Genomic DNA, 25189 nt, shown 5'->3' on the forward strand with positions numbered 1-25189 from the left:
ATTTCACATTTATATTTGTGAGTGTGCATATTTTCTAGCTCCTTTCACTGAGAAGACCTAGAAGCAATGATATCCCTGTAACAATAAACACATCTAGTCCCCCAGATCATGATTTCTGAATACCATTCTCTACCAGAAGGACTCAGAGGTCTTTGTACAAATGACTGATCTTAGTGTTAGGGCTGGAAAAGTACAATAGCTTGGAATATCCTGCACTGCAGAAAGTAAGGTAGTACTCCAAGAATGGTGAGATGTGTCAAAAGGACACAGGAGCCAGCTGAAAGGGTTCTCACTGGCCAAGCCTGGAGTAATCTGAACATCAAAATAAATAGATTATTTATTCAACTTAAAAGTTAACATTAAAAGATTACTATATCAAATAGGAAGTAATCAAATGACTAAAAATATATACATAGGTAAGCTGAAAATATTTCCTATTTCCTGAATAATATTAAAATACTGATTGGGCAGTAAGCCATTCGAGAATGGCTATAATTGACCTAGTACTCCTTAAGAAGCCCTTAGAACAAAATTTATTTTTAGAATCTAAATCTCACTTTGTTCACTTAAAAACTAAAATGTTAACTACAGAAGTTAACTGCCAAGAAGCTCAGTTCCCAAATATAAAAATTTTAATAATTTTAAAAAACCTAATCATAAACTTTTTATTCAGTGTATTTTCAGTATTTAATTTAGGAATGAGTATATAAATAGAAAAGAATTAAGGGTAAAGACATTATCAAATTTGATGTGAATCAAGTTATAATTTTTTAGCCATTTTTTCAATTTTTAACTTCTCAAGAATTAAATCATTTCCTGTTTCCATTTTAACGTGGGTGAAAACTGAAGTTAAAGTAAATCATTCAAATCTATCACATTTCCCATTCCTCTTGCTATTTAGCATTCCTAAACAGTTAAGCTGTTCTAACAAAACATCTCTATGAATCATTATAATCAGAAAATGATACAAACTCCATTTACTAACAAAAATACGAGACTTTCATAGATCAAATTATCCTCAACTCCATTCCCACCAGTATCCCTCTACAACTACCCCCAAATGGTTCTGTCTTCTTAACCCCACCTTTTCACCAGTGTGAAATTATACTCTAGGCTCAAATTTCTCAAAAGAAATCTCTTTCATATCTAGGATTTGTTTCAGTTTTTTTAAAAAAAGAATTTTGCTCCTCTTGTTAATATACTCAAAGAAAACAAATATGTCCACAGATTAGAGGAGATTGGTCAGGAATATACAAATACTTCAGAAAATCATAAAGATTCAATATGAACATGAATAAAGACCAACAAGGATATAGGAACAAACACAAGCAGATTCATAGGCAAGATTCTACTTAGCTAAAAATGGAAATGTCCAATTTATAATCTTTACTACTGAAAATGAACCAGAAAAGAGGAAAGTCTAAGTCTTTAGGGAATTTGCTGAACAAAATATATTCAGGAAATTAAATTCAGGAAAATAATTTCATAATACAGAGCTTCTGCTGTTGGAAGCATAAAGTATGGCCTTAAAACTTTTAAATAAATTTCTAAAAATTGATTTTGAAAGTTTTAAACTTTTCCAAACTGATTTTAAATTTTGAAAATTTTTTAGTGCAAGGGCTTTTACTATTTACTAAAGGAAGTTTGATGATAATCACTCTCTACTTTAACCTGCTTTTTAAATTCAAATCTTCATATAGGAATTTTCTAAAAGACAATTTTGTGCCTATTATAAAAGCTCAGTTCAAAGCATAAAAAATTGTAACTACATTCTACATTACTATTTTAGTTAAATACAAATTCTGTGATAAACTAATCTGCATTATTAACAGGTGCTTATTCAATGTATCAGGATATGCATTTTCTGAATTTAAACTAATATTGAATAAGACATAACATCAATTGTCAATTTATGACATTTGTTTCCAAATCATATAGCACACTCAAGTAATAAAGTATGACTTACAGTATGTGCTCTAATATTACAGTGTGCCCCTCCAATAACTGTATTCTATTTTCTTTTAAAATACTCATAAAACAAGCTCCCAGAACCCATATATTATAATCAGAAAACCAAATATATGAAACTCTGAATTCTATATAACCTATTTTTACTTGCAACAATTACATCAAATACTCATTCAATTAGTAGAAAATTAATAACAAAGTTTCAGAACTTTAAAAAAAGTTAAAATCTAACTATGAGCAATATATTTTACTTGACAGTTAAGAAACCATCAATCAGGTAACTTATCACACATGACATAGAACTCTAATCTTTAAAGCTGGATGGACGTTTAGACATCTGATCAAGCTCCTTATTTTACAGATGAATAAAAAGAAATTCTGGGACCTGAAGTGACTTGCCTTGAGGTCACATATGAATATAGATTTCCTAAGAAATACAGGCTTTCTGATGACTTTATAATGTTATAAAATGTTATGTTATAAAATATAACATATTTGTGGCAAAAAAGTTATAATGACATTATTTTTCCCCTTACTTCTATCCTAATACTCTTCCCACTTCTGCCTTATTCCTTTTAATAGTTGTTCTACTACTGGTAATGGGTAACCCACTAATAATATACTGTGGGTATCTAAACTTAGAAACTAAACAAACTACTCTCAGGAGAGGCAATAATAAGCCCTTTACTATTCCTGTTATCTTTATTTTTGATTACAGCTAAGTTTTCTTCTGTGAGTAGGCTGTTGTTGACAAGCGGTGACTCAGCTTGTGATCCAACTGACTTATTTACAGGTCTTGAATGTACTACTGCATTATTACTAAACCAAAGAAGCTTGTTTATTATATTATCTATCTGTTACCATGCGCTTATTTAGAAGTATGGATAATAATTTTAATGTAAAAATATTACGTTCTTATAATACTCTCATCATGAAATTGTACAATTGAAAAAAATGTATAGGTTACTTAAAAACTATTAGAAGACTGTTTATTTCCTATTGGAGTGGCCTGTAGTGCAAAGAGCAATGTACTGCACAGGGCAAAAGATCAAGGCTAGAACCCTCCAGTCAAGGTGGCTACTTTTCTTTTAGCTGTATAATCCTATGCAAGTCATTTAGTTTTCAACATCCATAAAGAGTTTTTCCAAAGATCAAAAGAAAGTATCTTGAAAATACCCTACAAGTTATAATAATATCACACAGAAGGTATTATTATAGAACCACCAGTTACTATCCTTATAATATATTTTAAAAATATAATCCCTTACTATAATAGAATTTATATTATAATTTATGATATTTAAAATTGCAAAAGGGGGGCGCCCAGGTAGCTCAGTCGTTGGGCGTCTGCCTTCAGCTCAGGGCGTGATCCCGAGGTCCTGGGATCAAGCCCCATGTCGGACTCCCTGCTCAGTGGGAGGCCTGCTTCTCCCTCTCCCACTCCCCCTGCTTGTGTTCCCTCTCTCGCTGTGTCTGTCAAATAAATAAAATCTTTTAAAAAATAAAATAATAAAATAAAATAAAAATAAATAAATTCTTTAAAAAAATTGCAAAATGTTATTTTTTGGAGATAATATGAATTTCATCAGACAGGAAAAACCTACAGCCTTCTCACAAAGGTTAAAAACCTACTACTGTGAAAGTAGTAAAAACACCCACTACTTTAAAAGTTCCTGTAGGCCTATAATTTATAGACAAATCTTATTCCTTATCTGGTCCAAGTCCCTCACTTGAAGGAAGATAAAAAAGAAAGACTCAGAAGGGTTAAGCGACTGCAGCGAAGTCAAACCACTGAATTTTCTGATTCCCAAACCATTTCTTTTCACCAGACCAGGGACATGTGACCTGGGTTCTCAAATACCACCACCATTTAACACAATTACCAGTTTTCCCTATGTAAATCATAAACTCCTTGGGAACAGGTACTCTTTTGCCTTCTCTCTCTCCTATCAGTACCTGGCAAATGTAATATTGCATAAAGTATGTTTTCTGGTTCAGGCTTAATAAAAATCCTCAAGCACATGAGAAGATGCTCTACATCAACAGTCATTAAAGAAATGCATATTAAAATCACAAAAATCACTATATACTTACTAGAATGGCTAAAAAAAAAAAAGCAAAAACTACAAAAAAACTGACATTGCCAAGTACAAACAAGGAGGATGCAGAGCAACTAAGACGCTCATACATTGCTGATCAGAATGCAAAACAGTACAACAATTTCAGAAAAGTTCAGCAGTTTCTTACAAAGTTAAACATGCACTAACCGCCCAAAAAACAAGTATGCAAATACTTGTAGCAGCTTTATTCAGAATCATCAAATACTGAAAACAAATGTCCATTAGCTGGTGAATGGAGAAACAATTGTTGCACTCAGCATTAAGAAGGAAGACTACTAATACATGAAACAATATGGATGAATCTCATAGTTTTATACTAGAGGAAAGAAGTCAGACTCAAAATGCTACATACTATATGAATTCTATTTACATGACATTCTAGAAAGGCAAAATATGAGGACAGAAAACAGATCAGTGGTTGCAGAGCCCTGAGTGTGTGGGTGATAGCGGGAGGGGGGAGTGGTGGGGAGTTGTCTACAAGGGGCCTGAGAACACTCTTACCATAATGGAGATATTCTGCATCTTGGTGGTTATACAACTGTATTTTGTCAAAATTCACAAAGCTGTATACCATAAAAGGGCAAATTTTACTATATAAATTATACCTCAGTAAACTTTTTTTTTTTTTTTTTTTAAACTTGACTTTTAAAAATAAGGTTTCAGGGGCGCCTGGGTGGCTCAGTCATTAAGCGTCTGCCTTCGGCTCAGGTCATGATCCCAGGATCCTGGGATCGAGCCCTGCATCGGGCTCCCTGCTCCGCGGGAAGCCTGCTTCTCCCTCTCCCACTCCCCCTGCTTATGTTCCCTCTCTCACTGTCTCTCTCTCTGTCAAATAAATAAATAAAATCTAAATAAATAAATAAATAAAAATAAGGTTTCATTCTAGCTCTTCCACAAGCTGAGACCTTGAGTAAGTTATTGAGCTTTTATGGCCTTTATGTTTTTCTGATCTAAAACTAAAGGGGGGAAAAATGAAGGGACTATAATACCTGACTACTACATCCCTTCCAGTATTAAATCCTATTACTGAATTGTAGAAACATTTTGTGTCTGTTTCCTTCTGTGTCTATACTGTGTCTGTATGTGTGCTATGTTAATGGTAAATAATGTAATGGCAAATAAATATCACAAGGCATGTGATATAAAACATCAAAATTAAAGCAATAATATTTCTCAAATGCCTTTTAATAAGAGACTTCATTGTTAGGTATCTAATTTTTCACCAATTCCCTTCCATTACCACAAAGTACTATAAATAAACATAATGTAATAAATTATACAACTTGGTATAAACTTAAAATTAAAGGCAATAAAATTAAAACACCTAAGCACATAAAATGGTAGACATTTTATATCAATAAAATGGAATAAATGTATATAAACTCATAGTTTATTTATATGTAGTAAAACAATACCTATCTTTTAGGAGACGAGTCCCACAAAAATTCTACTTTTTAATGCAACCTAGAACTGGGGCTATAATCAGGAGCTCCTCGTGGCTAAATATTAAAGTCCCCTTAATTTTATTTGGAACATTAGAGATTTCCTCGGGAAGATTTCATTAATCCCCCAATTAAAAACATTCCTTGTGGTGTTCTCAGTTGTGCGGCTACCACCATAGAGGCACCACGAGAGTCATCATTCTCCAGTACCAGTGCCACCTCTAGCCTGCTGAGCTTCAGCCAACAGGAAAGGGGGGGTAAACACTGGAGTTCTCTATACTAGGGCCCTTACAATCCTAATGCCTGTAAACAAATCAGCGGTAAAGCACTTAGGAAGCAACCAACTACAAAAGTCACTCACAAGAATGTCCTTATGTGAAGAAACCACACCATTATAAGCCTTGTACTGTCAGTGAAAATCAGAAGTACTAAACTTCCCACTTGCAAATTTCCCTTCTAGCATCAAGTCTAAGAAATTGCTCAGGACTTCAAAACAGAGCTACACTCCCAGGAGTGCAGCTCCTGGCACTTTTCTGGACGCAAATGAGGCCTACCTACTTAGCATGTTTGAAGACACCTACTTGTGTGTTATCCATATAAAAATGTAACAATTATGCCAAAAGAGATTCTGTCAGCACAACTCATATGTGGGAAATGCACTTAAGATGCATTATGATGGGAAACATTCCATTCTTAAAAAACAAAAAAGCACCTAATTAAATGATTGCAAATGAAAAAAAAAACAAAACAGGTGAGAGAATAAGGTATTCGTAAGTTCCTCCTTCCCCATTTTCATTTGTGTGTAGATTTTTAATATTAATGCAGGGACATAAAACATTCATGGCAAGTAAAAAATGTTTCAGTGAAAAAGTTTCAGGAATTAAACTTTATAAATATTAAACACAAACTTGTTAACTTTTTCTGGGAAAAACTTTTTCAAGCCCCCTAATGCCTACACAATAAAAAAATCTAAACTCCTTATAGGTATACAGAGCCTTCAGCACTTTTAAGACACAACCTTCCAGAACCACCTTCTCCTACGCAACCCCAGACAACCCATGCATCTATACTGAACTTCTGTCATTTCCTCAAATGCATTACAAACTTTTGTGTTTTAAATGCTATTCCTTCTGACTAAATTAATTGGACTAGCATCTAGAACTAGAACTAGAACTAGGTCAGATTCCTTATTTATCTTTGAATCCCGGATTCCTAGCAGCTACTAACTCAATGTTTAACTGAATGAATGAATTCTACTGCATCAGAAACTATAGAAACCTACACTAGGAAAAATTAAAAGATGTTTATGATTAAATAAAAATAGCTAAGTATGATTTGAAACAGGAAAATATCATTTGTATAGCGAAACTACAATGCTTTGGTTATACCAGAAACTTTCACTTAAGTCATAAATGAGGTCCATGGTCTTCCTAAAGCTAAACCTATACTCTTAGCAAAGGTATTAGATTCATTATATACAGAAAAGTTTAAATTCCAGACTTTTTCTTAATTATGTTACTTAACAGCCCTTAATTTTTCTCTACTGGAAAGCCACTATATTTATTGAATATAAGCATGTTGTGCTTGTTAGGCTAATATTTAAAAGACTCTGCAAGTCCTATGTCAGTCAACTAACTACACAGCATCAAATCTAGAGCACAATGTACAACTGACAGGGACAGAGTCTCTTCCATCCATGTCAATTGGTTCTACTCCAGAGCTATAGAAAATCAGAATTACCACATACATAAAGTTCTTTCAGAAACAAACTATTCTTAACATGGATCCTGCTTTAAAATAGCATTTCACACTGAATCTTACAAAGCAGTAATTTGTTAATCTCATAAGGTATCTTGACAAATATCTATACATAACGAACCAATTTTTCTCAGAACCTCATTAGCCTCAAAAATGTATTTTTAACATTTGTACTCTTACATGTTCTAGTTCTCAATTAAAGCAGTAAGAATAACAGTATGTTTATATGAGCAATATTTGAGGATATAAAAGAATCTGTCAAATCCCACAATCATTTAGGATTTATGCAAACACATAGATATTTAGCTGACAGGTCATAATCAGAACTGCAACTGTAATGACTAGCATATTTAATAACTAAATATGCCTTCATTTTCATTTAATCAATAAATATTTACTGACAACAATGCATAGCACATTGCACTGGTCCCTAGAAAGAATATAGGATGAAAGTAATAACAGAGGGGTATGCTAACATTTATAGAGTGCTTATTATGTACAAGACACCTTATATGTATAAACTCACTTCATGTTCCCAACAACCCTAGGACATAGTTACTAGTATCCTCATTTAACTAAGGTACCAAAAAGTTAAGTAACTTGCCCAAGGTCACAAAGCTACTATTTGAACCCAGGCACTCTGGCTGTCATGTCCTGACTTTGAAGATTTTCTAATCTCATAAAGGTATTACTGTAACTTATAATAAGGGGGTATAATTTTTCAAATGTCAAAAGATACAGTGCAATGGGTTTCAGGGTTAGGGAAATGTAATCAGGTTGAAACAGGAGAATCAGAAATGGTTTCTTGTGGGAAGTTAAGAGGAGCTAGATTTTGCTGGTTGGATAATATTTTAAGAGCATGTTTTTAAAAAACATCAAAATTCAAAAAAAAAAAAACACATCAAAATTCAAGACCTATATCTCAGGAATTTTTACAAGAACAGTAATCTCTCAACAGTGGGTTGTAGCAACAGTTTTATATAAATAAAAATGTTCATATCCATGGCTACTTTATACATGCATGGTTCAGTTCAGTTCTATTAAACAAAAGAATAATTATTGCTCCCATGCCTAGAGACAAAGTAAACGTAAGTGTATAAGGCAGAGAGGAGACCTCTGTTTACTTAAACTACACTTACATCCACCCCTTCTTCCACTATACCAACAGCAAATCATGCTCAGGAGAAATGCGTGCTCTTTAAGAATCTTAATTACATCAGTTTTGCCAATCATTTGCCATCACTGCCATTCACAATCATTTTGCCCCAAAGACTTTGTACAATGGAGAATGTTTGTACAAAAGTAGATTTTAAGCCAACAGTACCTGGACAGAACACTTTAAAATCTGTGTAATAAACCTCATAAAAAATATGCCTCTGCATATCAGGACACCTAAACATGTTGCCTGAACTGAAGAAGATCCTTAAAAACAAATGAATCAATTTTAAAAGTAGATATCTTCTGGAATCTTAATTGAGAATAGATATTTAAATATATATATTTAGTGATATTTTTTCCCTGCCCCCTATTTTCAATACAATCTTTTCTTTCCAAGTTGGGCTACCATGGTACTTTAGTACCCTGGAAATGTACTAACCCAGTCCCTTCAATTTCAGCAAAAAATTAGAGTACCTCGATACTAAGATGCAAAAACTTTACATGACTAATCAAAAAACTGGAAAATAAAAAAGAGGCAATCCTAAGAAAGTACTTAAGAAAGTACTTAAATAATAATTTTCATGCAAAATCAAAGTTCACCCATTTAAAGCTCCCTAGAAACCAGATGATAAAAAGTAGTTCATATTATTCACTCAGGGCAAGGGCATAAAATGACACATGAAAGCATAGAGCACATCTGGGAACAGCAACTAATGTAGCCAAATGTGACTAAAACAAAACTGGCCTGGGGCAGGAGACATATACATTAAGTTAGGAATTTCTGGTTAAAGAGGATAGACTGAATACAAGCATTTAGCTCTAAAGCTTCCCAAGATATCTTTGAAACAAGAGTGAAGACTTTTAAAGAGCATAAACCCATAAGAAACCAGAAACATTTCAAAAGCTGGAAAGCAGATCAAATGGTAAGGACAATTACATCTGAAGAGGTTGAATTCTGTATTAGCTTAGAAGAAAACCAAAGACACCTGGTTTATACAACATTTACAATTACACCAAAAGACTCCCTATACTCCCTGGAGAAGTGGTTGCTTCCAGGGTTGGGGCAGAGAAAATAAGTCATGGGCTGAAGCACAATGTGGTGCCAGAAAGTAAGTTCTCAAAAAGCAAAGATGAACACACAGATGCCAACCAGAAAGAGCTCCCCTGGCCAAGATTGGAACAGCCTGAAAAACAAAATAAATAATAATAGTTTTGGGTTAGGGGCGCCTGGGTGGCTCAGTCGTCAAGCGTCTGCCTTCAGCCCAGGTCATGATCCCAGGCTCCTGGGATCGAGCCCCACATCGGGCTCCCTGCTCGGCGGGAAGCCTGCTTCTCCCTCTCCCACTCCCCCTGCTTGTGTTCCCTCTCTCGCTGTCTCTCTCTGTGAAATAAATAAATAAAATCTTTAAAAAAAAAAAAATAGTTTTGGGTTATAATCCAAAGAATAACATAAATATCCAAAAGTCTATACTGATATAAATAATTATGTAAATAAATGGGCAAGAAGGGATAACTCTTCCTCACAGAAGAATTCCAATTAATAAATGCAGAAATAATGAGGAAAATAGAAAATCACTATTAGAATGCACCAGTAATAAGACAAGATCCACAGACGGATGCTAAAACTAGTGGGCAGAAGTTTAAGCCTAAACAAGGTATCTGCATAGTCTCAAAGTATTTAGTAATTATTAACAAGGAAAATAGTAACTTTATAGTGGAGAAACCTATCAGACAGCACCATACCCAAGTGATGAAGGTTAGCATCACTAGCAGTACATCACATTCCCCCACACCTTCCAGATGATGTACTGAGAAGGACACATCACATCTGTAATACCACTCTAATTCCCAACCTCACGAGAGAGGTCATAAATCATGAGAAAATGTCAGTCAAACCCAAATTGAGGGCCATTATACAAAATAACTGTTCAAAAGTGTCAAGATCATGAAAGAGAAGGAAAGGGTGAGGATTGTCACAAATAAAAAGAAACTAAGGAGACAAGACAACTAAATGCATTGTAGGATCCTGAATTTGGATCTTGGAACAAAAAGGGCCATTTGTGGAGAAACTGGTAAAATATGGTTAATTTCTTACTTTTGATAAGTGTTTTATAGTTATATAAGATGTTAACATGAGGAGAAGTTCGGTGAAGGGTATACGACAAAATTCTCTATTCTTTTTGCAACTCTTCCACAAGAAAATTTTAAAGGATAATGGGGGGAAAAAAGCCTAAAGGGCTCAGAAACTGTCAGCTTCAGACACTCTGGGAGTAAGGGTGGAGTCCAAACTAGGAGAAGAGACTGAAGTTTGTTTAAGAAGCAGTTATTAACTCCCAGACCTCTCTTCTACTCCTTGACCCTTTCTGGCAAAAGGCTAAATGACCTCTGAGAGCGTGAAACAGGGTATCTCTGCACTAGAGGATGCCAGGCTCAAATGAATGTGAGGAATGCCATACTGAACACTGGAGAACACATGAAAATGTACTTGCATACTTAATGATGAAACCCAAATCCCTTTTTCCTACTCAGCTCCCAAGCTTGTTCTCTCCCGGCATAAGATAGAAATCTTTTCTGGGAAATCAATCCAGCACAAGAGAAAAGATGTGTCACTGGGAGTCTGCAAGGAAATTATTCAGCCATATCATTCTGCAGGGAAAACCATAATCACCCACTTGTAGGGCTTCTAAGCTTTTTAAGGCACCTCTTTAAAGTAAGACTTGACTTCTTCAAAGGATCACCAGACATCCAAGGAAAGCATCTCATATGAAAGACAAAGCCCAAGCAAATAAACACAAAAAGGAAATTTGGAGGAAAGAGGGAGTACGTAGAGAAGAAAACTACCACTAATTTCCTAAGACAGATAAGACAAGATATTGATTGTATCCACAAGACAGAAACAGGACATTTAAAATTTTTTCAGAAGAAAAAAGAGTGCTTGGCAATCATAAATATGATGGCAGAAATAAAACCGTAGAAGAAGAATTGGAAGATAAAAGTTGAGAAGAATTTCCCAGAAAGGGGGAAAGGAATGGAAAATAGATTAAAACAGATAAGAAAATTAGAGAAACCAGTCAGTAGGCCCAACACCTAAACCATAGGAACTCAAGAGAGAGAAGAGAGGATACCAAAAGAAGAAATTAAAATATATATATATATACTTAAGGAAACTTCCCAGAACTGATGAAATGAATTTCTAAGTAAGACTACCCTGAACTCAACAGAAATGGATTTTTAAAAAGACCCATACCAAGGCACATAATATAGGAATTTCAGAACTTTGGGGGAAAAGATTCTCTAAGCTTCCAGAAAGGAAAAAAAAGTTTCAAAATAGTGGAAAAGAATCTTCTAGGCATCTGACGTCTCAACAACAACACTGAAAAAAAGAAAACAATGGAGCAATGTTAGCAAAATTTTGAGAGAAAATTATTTCTGACCAAGAATTCTCTGCCCAGCCAAATAATCTATAAAACAAGAGGATAAAAACATTTTCAGACATGTGAGGTCTGGAAAAAATTATATCCCATCCAGAAAGCGTTTGAAAGTGGTCCTCCAAAACGAGAAAACAAGCAAAGAAAGAAGAAATCAGATATAGAACCAAGAGCCCCAATACAATAGAGATCTGAGGGGGGCTACTAAGATGATAGTAAAGGCAAATCTAAGACAACAGCTGCAATTCAAGAAAACTTAAAGAAAAAATTAGTAGGTTTGAACCTAATAAGAGGAGATTTATATACTTGAGAGAGAGTTGGACTAAATCACGGCTTCTCAACAGTGCCACTAGTGACATTTTGGACCACATAATTCTTTGTTGTGGGAGTCTGTCCTGTACAGCGTAGGATGACGTTTGAAGGCATAGCTTGCTTCCACCACTAGGCATCAGTAGCATACTCCCTGTCCTCCCAACAGTGCCAAATGTCTACTGGTTTGCCCCCTGGTGAGAACCTCTTGGCAAAAATGGTTAAGTACACAGAAAACTAAACAAAAGCAAATCTTTTAAAAAAACAACGCAGGGAAAACAAAATGTATAGGAAAGGAAAACAATTACAATAAACTACAAGACTCAACTATGAATAGCTTACAGTCACATTGATACACACTCTGACTATTGATATAACCAAACTACTTGCAATATGACAATACTGGGAAGACTGAGCAGGACTGAGAAGTGTGTCTGGGTATGGCTGGGGATAGCGGTAAACCTTATCTTCTACTGTAATAAGTCAGTAGATAATGCCTTAAACTGAAAACTCAAGAAAGAACATTACAAACATGCCATTTTGAGATACGGAGATAAGTATCAAAGAAATGAGTTGAAAGTGGTTGTCTCTGAAGAGCCCGAAATAAAAGGAAGAGGGAATCTGCAGAGGACTACTGTTTTGTCAAAAGTCCTGCAGAACTATTCAACTCTTTCAAATGTGTGCATGTATAACTTTGATAAAAATTAAACTTAAAAAAAACCAACTGAAGCCAGGTTATGAAGTACTCTCACTGGTTAAGGCCATACGGACTTAGAACCACACAGCTTTACAACTCTGAGGAAGGTCCTCAACCTCTTTAAGCCTTACCTTCTTCATCTATAAGATAATGAAAAATGACAGCTGCCTTAAAGGGGCATGATAGGAATTAAATAAGATAATGTATGTAAAAGGTTTACCACAGTGTCTGGCACGCAGTGCTTATAAATAGTACCTATTACTCAATTTGCAATCAGAGAGTAATAACTATAAACTTTAAAGTAAGTAAATCATAATCTCACCTGTTTTAGAAAGTTAACTGACAGTTGTAGAGAGGATGGCTTCGGAAAGAGCCTACAAGTCAGAGACACCTTTTAGCAGGGCTACATTTGAATGAGAAAAGAGGCAGAGCTGCAAAGTGAAGGTAAAGGTACAAGAGATATTTTCCAAGTGATGAACTAATTTGAGTATGAGAAAAAGGAAAACGAAGGAGTCAAAAAAAACCTCCTAACTTAAGCAAATAAATAGACACTGACAACACTAACTGAACAGAACACGGAAAGAATTATGTTGAGAAGAGAATATGAGGGAAGAGAAGAGCTATGAGCTTGATATTACCTACATGTAATCTGTGGGTCCTAGCATACAACCAAATAGAGATATCAGGTATGCAGGTGGAAATCTGAATCTAGAAGAAGAGAGGTCAGGGCTGGAGACAGAAATGGGTATATTACAATCAAAGGCTGAAGCCATACAAGTGGATCAGATTACTCTGTGGCAAACTCAAAGCAAGAAGAGAGGGGAAAGATAAAAATCATGAACATAAAAAAACACTATAACACGATACCAATAATTACCTCAAAAACTACAATTAGATCATCTAAGTTTCTTTTTTTTAGTAATGTACATGCCCATTGTTGAAATAAGTAAAGAAAATTTAAACATAGCCCAATGATCCAGATATCCAGAAACAACAATTGTTAATATTTTAGAGTATTCCTTCTAATCTTTCAATGCATATAACCCTAAATTGTCCATTTTTTCCCTGACAAATTTAGAATCATATACAACTGCACTCAGCTTTTTTGTTTTATTAAGTCAGCATTTCCAATGGTATCTTAAATACTCATGATTTTTTATTAAACACTCCAATTTATGTAAACCACTGATGAGTATTACTGACATAACTGCCATACTTGCCTCTTACCAGTAAAAGAGAATCAACACTGCAATTTTTTTTAAAGGCTAATTTTTAAAGAATGACCAAAAACAAGAAAGACCATTGCAGCACATTTTCTCAAGTAATTTAATTAGGAGACATAAAATTAAAAGAATATTCATTTGATATGGACCATAATAAATATTGATGGATTTTATTAAAAAACAGACAATAGAGATAAACAAGTTACTTTAATGTTTTGGGAGTTCTCAACATCAATGGTCTTTATATACTTGTGAGGTCACTGTGAAGCTCAAATGAGTTAATATACACGAAGCACATATAACAGTATCTGACATATAATAAATGCTTAATAAATATTGGTTATTACTCTCATCACCATTAGTTTCATGTGGAAACTGTTTAATGCATGGAAAAGAGGCAGAAAGAAACATGAGATATGAAACTACTCTTTTGTCTTTTTTTCCATTTTTCCATCTTCTCTACATTTATATATTCTTTGGACATCACTTTAAGTACTATTTTAAAACCATTAGATATATACCTTATCCCTAATTATACTCTAAGATGCTTGAGGGAAGAAAGAACTTTTGCTATTTCCTCGAAGTGTTCCTTACATGGCGGAGTACAATAATATGTACAGTGAAGACTCAATAAATATTAGTGTCACAAATCTTTATAAAAAGAATAAAAACAACAAAGCAATAAATAAAAATTGGGATGACAGTTAAAACAAGAGATCTGAAAGCCAATATCAATACAATTCAAAGACACAGAGTAGAATGAAAAAGTGAGGTGAAAAGCTTTGTTGTTAACCACAATGAACAGACCACACTCCCTTTGCTCTTCTCTGGGTATAACAATTTAGGAGGAATACTAAAAACACTGGATTGTGCCTAAAAGAGAGCAACTGAAAAACAAGTAAAGAACTAAGGATCCTCAGATAGTAGAACAGAGGGGGTTGGCCCTCCTACTCCCTTCTCCCATTTTCAACAATAAGAAAAAGCTGTCCTGGCGCCTGGGTGGCTCCGTCGTTAAGCGTCTGCCTTCCAGCTCAGGTCATGATCCCAGGGTCCTGGGATCAAGCCCCGTATTGGGCTCCCTGCTCAGCGGGAAGCCTGCTTCTCCCTCTCCCCCTGCTTGTGTTCCCTCTCTCGCTGTCTCTCTCTGTCAAATAAATAAATAAATAAAATCTTTAAAAAGAAAAAAAAAAAGCTGTCCTATGGGAAATGATTTAAGATTTCTCTGTTGTCCAAGGCAATTATCAAAAGATGGTGGGTAGAGAGGTCTAGACTTCTCTCAACTCAAAAACTTAAAATAACAGATCTTTTCTAAGGCAAAGATGTTATCAGAGATTAGTCATGAAGCTGTTCAAGCAAGGGTTAGAAAACAGCTTGTCAACAAACTGTGCTACAGAAAACATCCAAGTAGGGGATAATTGGTTAGAATTCTAAGTTTCTTCACACCCAGTAATAAATATTACTGAATATCTGCTCCAGAAAAGATACTGTCCTAGACCTATAATGTATACAAAAACAGAAAACTAAGAAAAAGAGAGAAACAAAGATCTCTGCTGCCAAGGAATTCGTAACAAATAATATATAAAATGTGTATTACAGTTTGAGACCATAATAGATGTCACCAAGCCCTACTTATTAATTACCAAATGAATTCTAGTCATATAAAAGGTCTTCTAAGAAGAAATCCCTAAGGTTAAAATGATCATAAAAAGATTTTTAGAATAAACAACGTATGGGGTAGTTATGGAAAAATGTATATGAAGGTTCTGAACAGAGAAGTAGAAAGAGGGGATAGTACAAAAAGAAGTGAAAAGCAAGTTAGAGAGAAACCCATTTGGCTGCATTAAAAACGTGTTTCATGGGAGAAGAGATAAGCTGAAAAGGAAGGTTGTGGCCAGAATCAATTGTACTAGGCCTTGAATACAAAGCTAAGTAGTTTCAAATTTATCCTGTATACAGCATCTGTAGCAACTACTCAACTCTGCTATGGCCACAGACAATAGTAAATAAATGGGCATGGCTGTGTTCCAATAAAACCTTTTTTATGAATACTGAAATTTGAATTTCATATATTTTCATGTATCACGGAATATTATTCTACTTATCTTTTACAATTTGGAAGTGTAAAAGTCATTCTTAACTTATGGGCCATATAAAAACAGGCTACAAGTAGGCTGGATTTGGCCCACAGGGTTTGCCAATACCTATAGTACACTAAGCGGCCTTCTTTGGAGTCCTCTAAGATATATGTGTCCTTGAGCTTCAGGGACCAAAATAATATATTATTCATTCAACAACTACACACATGCACGAATGCACACACCTAGCTAAGATCTAAATCTAGTAGGGGTCAGGGGTTCCCTATACAAAGGTCCTAAACAAACAAAAAACAACAAAACCCTCTAGATAGTTGATAATAAGCTATTAGAAGCAAATTTTTGTTTCAATTTTGCAATTTATTTGCACATAGTAAATGTACTTAGTTACAAACCCTCCAGGTTATATGGAGGTAACTAAAAAATACAGTATAGTCAAGGAATAGCGAAGGGATGTGAGTTCCAGTCCTTATATTGTCATTTACTCATTATGTGACCCTAAACAAGTCACTTTCAATCCTCTGGCCCTATCTTCCTCATCTGTAAAGTGGAAAGAGTTAAGTTACTAGATGATCACTATACTCTCCCTTTAGCACTTAACTTAAAAAGACAGGGAATGACAAAGACCAAAGCGATAATTAAGGACACAGAAGAGAAAAGACATTGACTAAATGAGCAGGCAGATATGACAAACAAGTAGGAAAAAAGACCAAAAAAGAGAAAAGACATTGACTAAATAGCAGGCAGATACGACAAACAGGTAGGAAAAAAGACCAAAATAAAATCTTTAAAAAAAAATAAAATAAAATCTTTAAAAAAAAATTAAAATCTTAAAAAAAAAAAAAGACCAAAAAAGTACAATATTAATAAACTCAAGGAATTTTTTTTTTTTTAAGTATTAAATGCAACAGAAAACCCAAGGAAGAGAAGTAAGAATAATTCAGGAAGAGGAGTATGGCCATCAAAAAAGAAAGAACTAGTTAACAAGCTAAAAAGGCAAAAACTTAAGTGACAGTCTTCAAGACTGGAGACTACTGTGCATGCTTCCATGAACCATGAGAAGAGCCAGGGAAAAAGAACAGCCTGAAGATCAATCTAGAGAATAGAAAAAAAAGGCATATGTTCCCAAAAATGTAAAAGAAAAAAAAGTTGGGATGTGCTTGAAGCCTCAGGTAAGGGAGTTAGTCTTAAAAGAGAGGCAATTAATCTTTAAAATCCAAAAGGTAAAAGCAACATTACAGCATTGGTTTTTACACAACGATATTTTCCTGCAAAGCTGCCTATCCATATCATGGGGTTTTTTTTAAGACATCAAATTATTAGGGAAATAAATCTGATGTTGCATTTTCTTAAAGCAGAGTTTCACCTATACTGTATTTTTCTAACGGTCAAAAAATTAAGAAAGGACTAACTTTGCTTTTTGTAAGAATGAAAACCAGCAGTAGGTAGCTCTAAAAGAAAATGCATGTTTCTTTCTTACAGCACCTATCACTTCTGTCCTTGTGTAAGAGTTACTTATTTAGTTAAATACCTCTCCCTTAAATGAAACTCAACGAATATTACCAGCACTCTCTTTCTTGGTAGCTTTGAAAGCTCCCAAGGCAAGAACTCTGATTAATTTCATCTGTTTATCTGCTTTGCACAGAGTTGGTGATGCTCCATGAATAAATACTGACACATGATAACTAAGTTAAAAAAAAAAAAAAAACTGTCCTTGCAAAACAACTACCATCTGATAATGTAGGAAAAATATTTTATCATAGCTACATAACTCCAGTATCACTTCTGCAGTGTCAGAGCTTGCTTAAGTAACAACAAATTGCTACAAAGCAACTAAAAAAGCAAAAATAATTAAGAATTTTTAATGAATATCACTTATAAACATCAAGATTCTACACAGTTCAACAGGACATTGCCTCTATTTAAGGTATATGAGAAATAAAAATCCAAAGCATTAGCCTGATGATCAACCAGTTAAAAATACACATTTGGATACGCTGAAGATATTTATAAAGCCAACGGGGATACTATTAATATATTGAAATTCACTGGCCAGCGCTGGATTCTACCATTAATCTTCTACTACTATTCAAGAGAAGCCAAGAAGTCAAGGCTTCTCATATCACTCGCTTTTAAGAATTCAAGAAGTCACCCAAACTAGCATACACAACCCAACTACAAAAGGCAGTTCAGCTCTCCGTATGGTAATGTTTAGCTATCTCTTACCCTTACGTGAAAGTCACATTTACTTTTTCAGCGATCTTCCACAGGCCCCATTTAGGCAGGCCAACAGTATGACCAAGTAACAGGAGTTCAAAAAAGTCGTAACAGTTAACTCTGCCCTCCCACAGATCTCAAGTTGGGTGTAGATTTCACAAGCCCTGAAAGCTACACACTGCCACTGTCAAACCAGAAGCAGCACCGTCACCCTGTCGTGCCCATCAATAACTGTTACAGAATTTTTTCTTTGAAATTATCTTGGCTCAACATGTTAAATAAGTACTTAAAAGGCCACCTTCTCCCCCAAAGCTGGACCTGATTCCTTCCAGTCCGCTCCTTTATTCGTCCAGCCCGACAAACCCGAGAGGAGAGGTCTCGGCTCCCTCAGGCCCCTAGATCCAGTCGGGTCTCCCAACTGCTCGCCGCACCCACCGTACAGCCCCCACCACACACCTCCTCCTTCCCCCATAGCCGCGCCCGCACACGAGCTGGGCCCGCAGCCGACCCCTCGCCCGGGCCTGCACGGCCTAGAGTGGACGCAGGCCTCGGGCCTAGCCTCCTCCGCTGGCCCCTCACCTCTTTCGGGACCAGTTGGTTCTCCTCGCCGGGCACCATGGCTCAGACTCCGCCGCTCCTCTCCGCCCTGCCGGGGGAGGGGGCAGGGTGGTGGCGGCTCTCTATCTCAGGAAAGAACGGCAGCGGCAGTCATCCTCTCCGCCGCCTGCGCTCCGGCAACCGCGGAGGCCTCAAGCTGGGCCTCAGACACCAGCGCGCAGACACCGACCCACCGCTGCTGCTTCGCCGCTGCCGCCGCCGCCGCCGCCGTCGCCGTCGCCTTCGTCGTCGGCCCCTCCCCCAGCTCGCTGCAATCAATGGAAAAATGGCGGCGGCCGCTCTCGCGAGAATTCGAGCCGTCGGGCTCCCAGCCCGGCGCCAAGCGCCAGAGGTGCCGAGGCAGCTGTCGCTCGCGTCTAATTACCTCAGCTCTTACTCAGCCCCGGGATGTACAAAATTGGTTGAGCGGCCGTGCAAACACCTTTCTTGGGAGGGATTCTGGACCCTCCATTTCGGGACTCCCTCTGCTGGCAGGGAAAGGACCAGGCCTCAGAAGCCCCCATGCCTTCTTGGGCTCTTCGGACTCTGCCCACCAGGGCAAGACTGGAGCCGAAAGCTCCTTCTCTGACCCTACCCCCAACCAACACTGCCTTCCCTTCCCGTTAGAAAAGCGTCTTAACTCCATCCCCTCTTCACAAAGCCCTGGCCTCTCCTGGAAGAGAAAGCGTCACGGGCGGTCTCCCGGCCTCCGCCCTCGGACACGGCCCCAGCCAGAGGGAACTGCGTTTTCTTTTTCCCCTCTCCCTCCACTCCTGACGGCCCCGGCTCCAGGGATCGCAAGGCCATCTCCTGCGAGGGGACGCGGCAGCCTTCGCTTCAGAGAAACGGTGTCGCATCTCCAACCCCTCCCCCCGCCTCCCGCACGCACACACCCTCCATTAGAGCGGCACTCTCTTGCCCCCTTTATGGGAACTTCCTTCTCCAACAGGTTCCAGTCTGGGACTGAGATCGCTTCCGAGAGTAGGGCTGCAGTTTGAACTTTACCATCCTCCTTAAGAATGTTTTCAGAGTACTTAAATTTCCAATGACTGTAAGCATTGTGCTGTTTTATACGAACCAAGTTACGCAATAGTTATTTTTCCAAATCTCACTCATTAAACCTTCCTTTATGAAGACTCGATGGGGTGTCCCTCCTGAAGACTTCCTTGGGTACGGTGATTTCACACCATGCTGAGATAAAATAATCCTTCCATATTCCTAACACCCACAGTATCAACTACCTATCAAACTTTTTTTGATTGCAAGCCCCTATTAGCAAAAGAAAAAAAAAAAAAGCTCTGTAAGTCTATATACTTATGTAAGTTATATACACGTCTTGCTACATGTGACATAAAACATTTTTAAAATATAAAAAGGATAAGATAAAAAATAAACATTTAAAAGTAACTGTAAGAGTTATTTTTTATATTAATGGTATAAAGAATTGTTAACTCTCACCAAAAATATTTAGTGAAAGAAATATGACTGAGTAGGCTTCAATGGTTTTTAAAATCTTTTAACACTTTGCGAAGCAGTTATTAAATTGTCTGATTCAACATTCAGGTTATTTCTGTACCTCATTTTAATAGCTGTCATAAGCTGAAAAAGATAACTCACAAAGATATGTAGATCCTAATGGAAGAAGTACATCTTTGGCTGCTCTTACTAATGCAAGTATCCATTTTTATCTCCTCCATCCACCAATCATGAAAAGTTTTTATTGAAATTCAACTACTAACTTTCTATCTTCCCTGATGTCAGCCAGAAAATGTTGCATTTTTATATTTTTAACAAATGGGTTCAGAACTCTTTGGAATGCATTGCTTGGAAGAGTTTTCAATAGCTTGGAAAAATTCTGCCTTCAAGTTTTAGTGTACATGTGTAAGTTTTTTTAGGGCACTGATCTTGTCTTTATTTAAGATTTTGATATTTTGTTCATAGATTTTTGAATTAATTTTGAATCTTTAAAATATGGTATTAAGATATTCTTTATCTTGATTACTGAGTTTTGGCTGCCCCCTTAAATTTTGTACCCAAGGTGAATGCCTCACTTACCTTACCATTGTCTCAGCCTTAGGTAGCACACAAACATCATTTTTGCATCAAAATCCCGTAATAGAAATATTTCCAAATCTCTGATTTAAGTGTTATCCCCACTACTTAATAAGATGGTTTCTGTACAGCTCATGCTAGAAGTAGACATGTCATCTCTCCTATCACCTCTTCTGTTTATGTTTGCATTATTATCTCCAACTCATGTTTTCTTTCCAGAAATCTTTTTTAGCTATTTTCATTTTAGTAAGCGATCAGTTTAATGAAATAATAATGTAGCTGGTAAATCTACTTAACCCAGCACACATAAATTGGAATAAATCACAGTATATTAAGGTGAAAGAAAATGAAGACATCCCTGAATTGTTCCCCACATTGCATGACTCACACTTTTCACTCATTAATAGTGAGATGCCAGTGTCAATCTATACATTAAATATTTGCAAGACTTAGTTTTTTTCTGTTTTTAGATAAAAATAAATATTTTTTTAAGGTTCTGATGTTTTCTTCCCATGATCCACCTTCTCTGATTGTATTCTTCTCTTTGGAGGCCATTGGCATGGCTGTACTAAAGCCTGATAGGTTTGTTGTTCTGCAATAAATAATTTGTGGAATAAGTATATGAATCAATGAATTGATTAATAAATAAATGAACAAATATTGATAGAAGGCTATTCTTCTTAGTAAATTAAGTTACTAATATTACATGCATATGGATTTATTTTGTATATGGATTTTATGTCTTCAGCCCTGACTTCTCCCGTGGATGCCAAACTTACATCTACCTTTTTGATGACTTGAAAAATCTCAAACTTAACTTGATCCGAACAGATCATTTTTGATTTCTGAGCCTCCCCCATCTTCCTTCTGCAACACAGGCTCTGCCAGTTCTCTCCATCTCAATAAATTGCACCATCATCAATTCAGTTTATCCAGCTGAAACTTGAGAATCTTTATCTCACATTTAATTCATTACCAAGTGCTGTTGCTTCATCCTCTGAAACATATCCCAATCCAAACAGTTTTCTTTGTATCCACTACTTCCCATCCTACTCCAACCATCAACTTTTCTTGCCTGGACTACTGCAATTGTCTCCTAACAAGGCTCCTAGCTTCTACTCTTATCACCCAAATTTCATACTCCACAAAGCATCCAGAGTGATCATTTTAAAGTATATGAGATTATATATAATTATTAGTTAAAATCTTCTCTTAGTTAAAACCTTTCAAAGATTTTCTGTCCCACTCAGCATAACATCCATATTCCTTGCCATGGCCTACAAAGTCCAGTGCAAGCTAGCCCCTGGCCACTTTGCTCATCTCATCTACCACTCTTCCTCTTATACCAATGACCCACTCACTCTGCCCTTATTGAAGCTTTTTAAATACATTAAGTTTACCCTGTGTTACAAAGGCTTTGCACTAGTTACCCCTTCCCCTCAATGTTCTTCTCCCAAATCTTTGCTTTTATCTAGCTCCATTTTGTCATTTGGGCCTTTCAAATGTTTACTCCTCAAAGAGGCCTTTCATGACCATTTAATCTAGGCCGGTTGTCCTTAATGTATCCTCTGTGCCTGGAATAGTGTCTAGTACATAGTAGGTGCTTAATAAATTTTTGTTGAATTAATGACCTTTTTAAGGTGAGATTCACATTTTTAAAAATTACCAGGACTGGTGTAGGTCAGAAGCTTGTTGCTTTTCCTTATACATTTTTTTTTAAGATTGTATTTATTTATTTGACAGAGAGAGACACAGCAAGAAAAGGAACACAAGCAGGGGGAGTGGGAGAGGGAGAAGCAGGCTTCCCGCTGAGCACGGAGACGGATGCAGGCCTCCATCCCAGGAACCTGGGATCATGACCTGAGCTGAAGGCAGATGCTTAACGACTGAGCCACCCAGGCGCTCCCCCCTTATACATTTTTTTTGGATTATTTTTCTTTATCCCTTCACTTTAAAATGTTCATGATATAACCCCAGTCAAAACATGAAAAAAACTTCAGGCAAACCCAGACGGGGGGACATTCTATAGGATACCTGGCTAGTATTCTTCAACATAATTAAGCTCAAGAAAAACAATGAAAGATTGAGAAACTGTCACAGACCAGAAGAGACTGGAGAGACATGACAACTAAATGCAGTGTGGCAGCCTGGATTGGATCTTGGAGCAGAAAGAGAACACTAATGAAAACACTGGTGAAATACAAATAAAATCAGTCATTTTGTTACCAATAATATTCCAAAGTCAGTTTCTCAGTTTTGATAAATGTATGATGATAATGTACACTGGCAATGTAAGGGGGAACAGGGAGGGATACATGTAGACTCTCTGTTTTATCTTAGCAACTTTTCTGCAAACCTAAAATTTTTCCAAAATAAAAAGCGTATTTGTCCAAGGGGCACCTGGGTACCTCAGTCAGTTGAGCATCCGACTCTTGATTTCAGCTCAGGTCATGATCTCAGGGTGCTGAGATCGAGCCCCTCATCAGGGTCCAAGCTCAGTGCAGAGTTTGCTTGTCTCTCTCCATCCCCCTGTTTCTCTCGTGCTCTCTCTCTTGCTCTCTCAAATAAATAAATAAATAAATAAATAAATAAATAAATAAATAAAATCTTTAGAAATGTCCATTGTGATACTTAAGGCATTTATTTTTTTCTTTTTTTACATTTCAAGACCCTTCACAAAACATTTCTATATTTTAAACTATTTTTAAAGCCATGTAGTCAAAGTCATAGGATATAATTTAAGAGCTAGTGATGATGTTCACCCCTATAACTGTAACTATCCGTAATACTGTTAAGTGTATTCCATAAATGTGAATAGAATTTTTCACCATGACTATGTTTTAATAAAGTTAAAAAGATCTTTAGTCAGTGTGATATGGATTTGGACCCCTGTTTTGAGATCTAAGCTCAGACAATTTTTCCATAGAAGACCTCTCTAAACCTTTTTTTTTCTCAACTAGAAAATGGGGGTAATAAAGTAGACCCTTAGCATTTATCAACTTAATATTTGCAGTTTTGACCAGAAAAGTCCATGATATGTACAACCATCCATAAGTGTGCTAGAGAGGAAGTTTAAATTTTACACATTAGCCAGAGTATAGGAGACTGGAAAGCTGAGTGGTTGAAAGAATAAGCTGAGAATTGGTTACCTGAATTTGAACCTACCTCTGTTATTATTAACTGTGTAGTCTTCCTTGAATAGATTTCTTAAATTCACTAAGCTTCAATTTTCTTATCTGTAAATGAGAATAATAATAGCCCAACTTTACAAGGTATGTTAAATAGCAAAGAAAATAATAATAATCATAAAACTATAAAAAGATATGTGTATATATGTATATATTCAGCCTTGTTCTAGGAGCTTTACACATACTATTTCATTCAATTCTTTCAACTTTTTATGTATAACTATGACTATTATCCCCATCTTGCAAGTGAGGAACTTGATATAGAGTCTTTGAAGCATGCAATACACTGCCCAGCACATACTAAACAATCAATATATACTGGCTATAATTATCCCAGCACTTGACTGAGCTCCATGAGAGCTTATGCAGCCCTAACAATCCCTGGCATAGATTAGGTGCTTTTAAATATTTGTGGAATATATGAATAAATAAACCAGTCATTTAGCTACTGAATAATCTTGTTAATCACCCAACAACTGTACTTTGACATAGTTTCTTTATTACTTACTCTTCTCCACTTATGTAGTATCTCCATGAAAATGCCTAAAGTGTTCTTTTTTTTAAAGGGCTCTGAAACGAAATGCAATATTAGCAATGAGATTGAAGAAATGAATAAAGTGATGGATCTTTGTCATGAGATAGTCTGTTTGATTGAGTCAGAGAGTGGAATGTAAAATTAGTTGAAGGCTTATATTTGTGATGGAAATGACATCATCAACAAAGAAGCAAGAAAAAACAATTTGGGAAACTATATTAAGTGAGTGCTTCCACCACTGGGATAAAAAAAAAAATTGGCAGCAGCTGAGTAGAAAACCTATTAAACACTAAAAAGATGACTAACTCTTGGTGTAAAGAATAGGAAGCATGATGCTCAAGAAAATGTAACCTAGGAGAAACTTAGGAACATATACATGTATTTCTATGAAGCATTTAATGAGG

The 25189-nt window shown here is 36.2% G+C and overlaps 1 protein-coding gene across 5 annotated transcripts in view; it reads right to left on the reverse strand.

Moving 5' to 3' along the window:
* The window catches only part of USP47 (ubiquitin specific peptidase 47), a 107359-nt gene extending 88095 nt beyond the window's left edge, over positions 1–19264 (reverse strand). For 3 of the 5 annotated variants that reach the window (XM_036087886.2, XM_036087885.2, XM_036087883.2), the window contains exon 1: positions 18993–19260. In XM_036087886.2, the coding sequence (XP_035943779.1) occupies positions 18993–19031 (39 nt within the window). In that variant the 5' untranslated portion in view covers positions 19032–19260. Of the gene's footprint in view, positions 1–18992 lie in introns of all 5 variants that reach the window. The other 2 variants (XM_036087884.2, XM_036087887.2) reach the window with 2 other exon arrangements.
* Positions 19265–25189: the final 5925 nt, after the last annotated feature.

This window comes from Halichoerus grypus, chromosome 11 (genome assembly GCF_964656455.1).
Source record: "Halichoerus grypus chromosome 11, mHalGry1.hap1.1, whole genome shotgun sequence".
NCBI lineage: Eukaryota > Metazoa > Chordata > Mammalia > Carnivora > Phocidae > Halichoerus > Halichoerus grypus.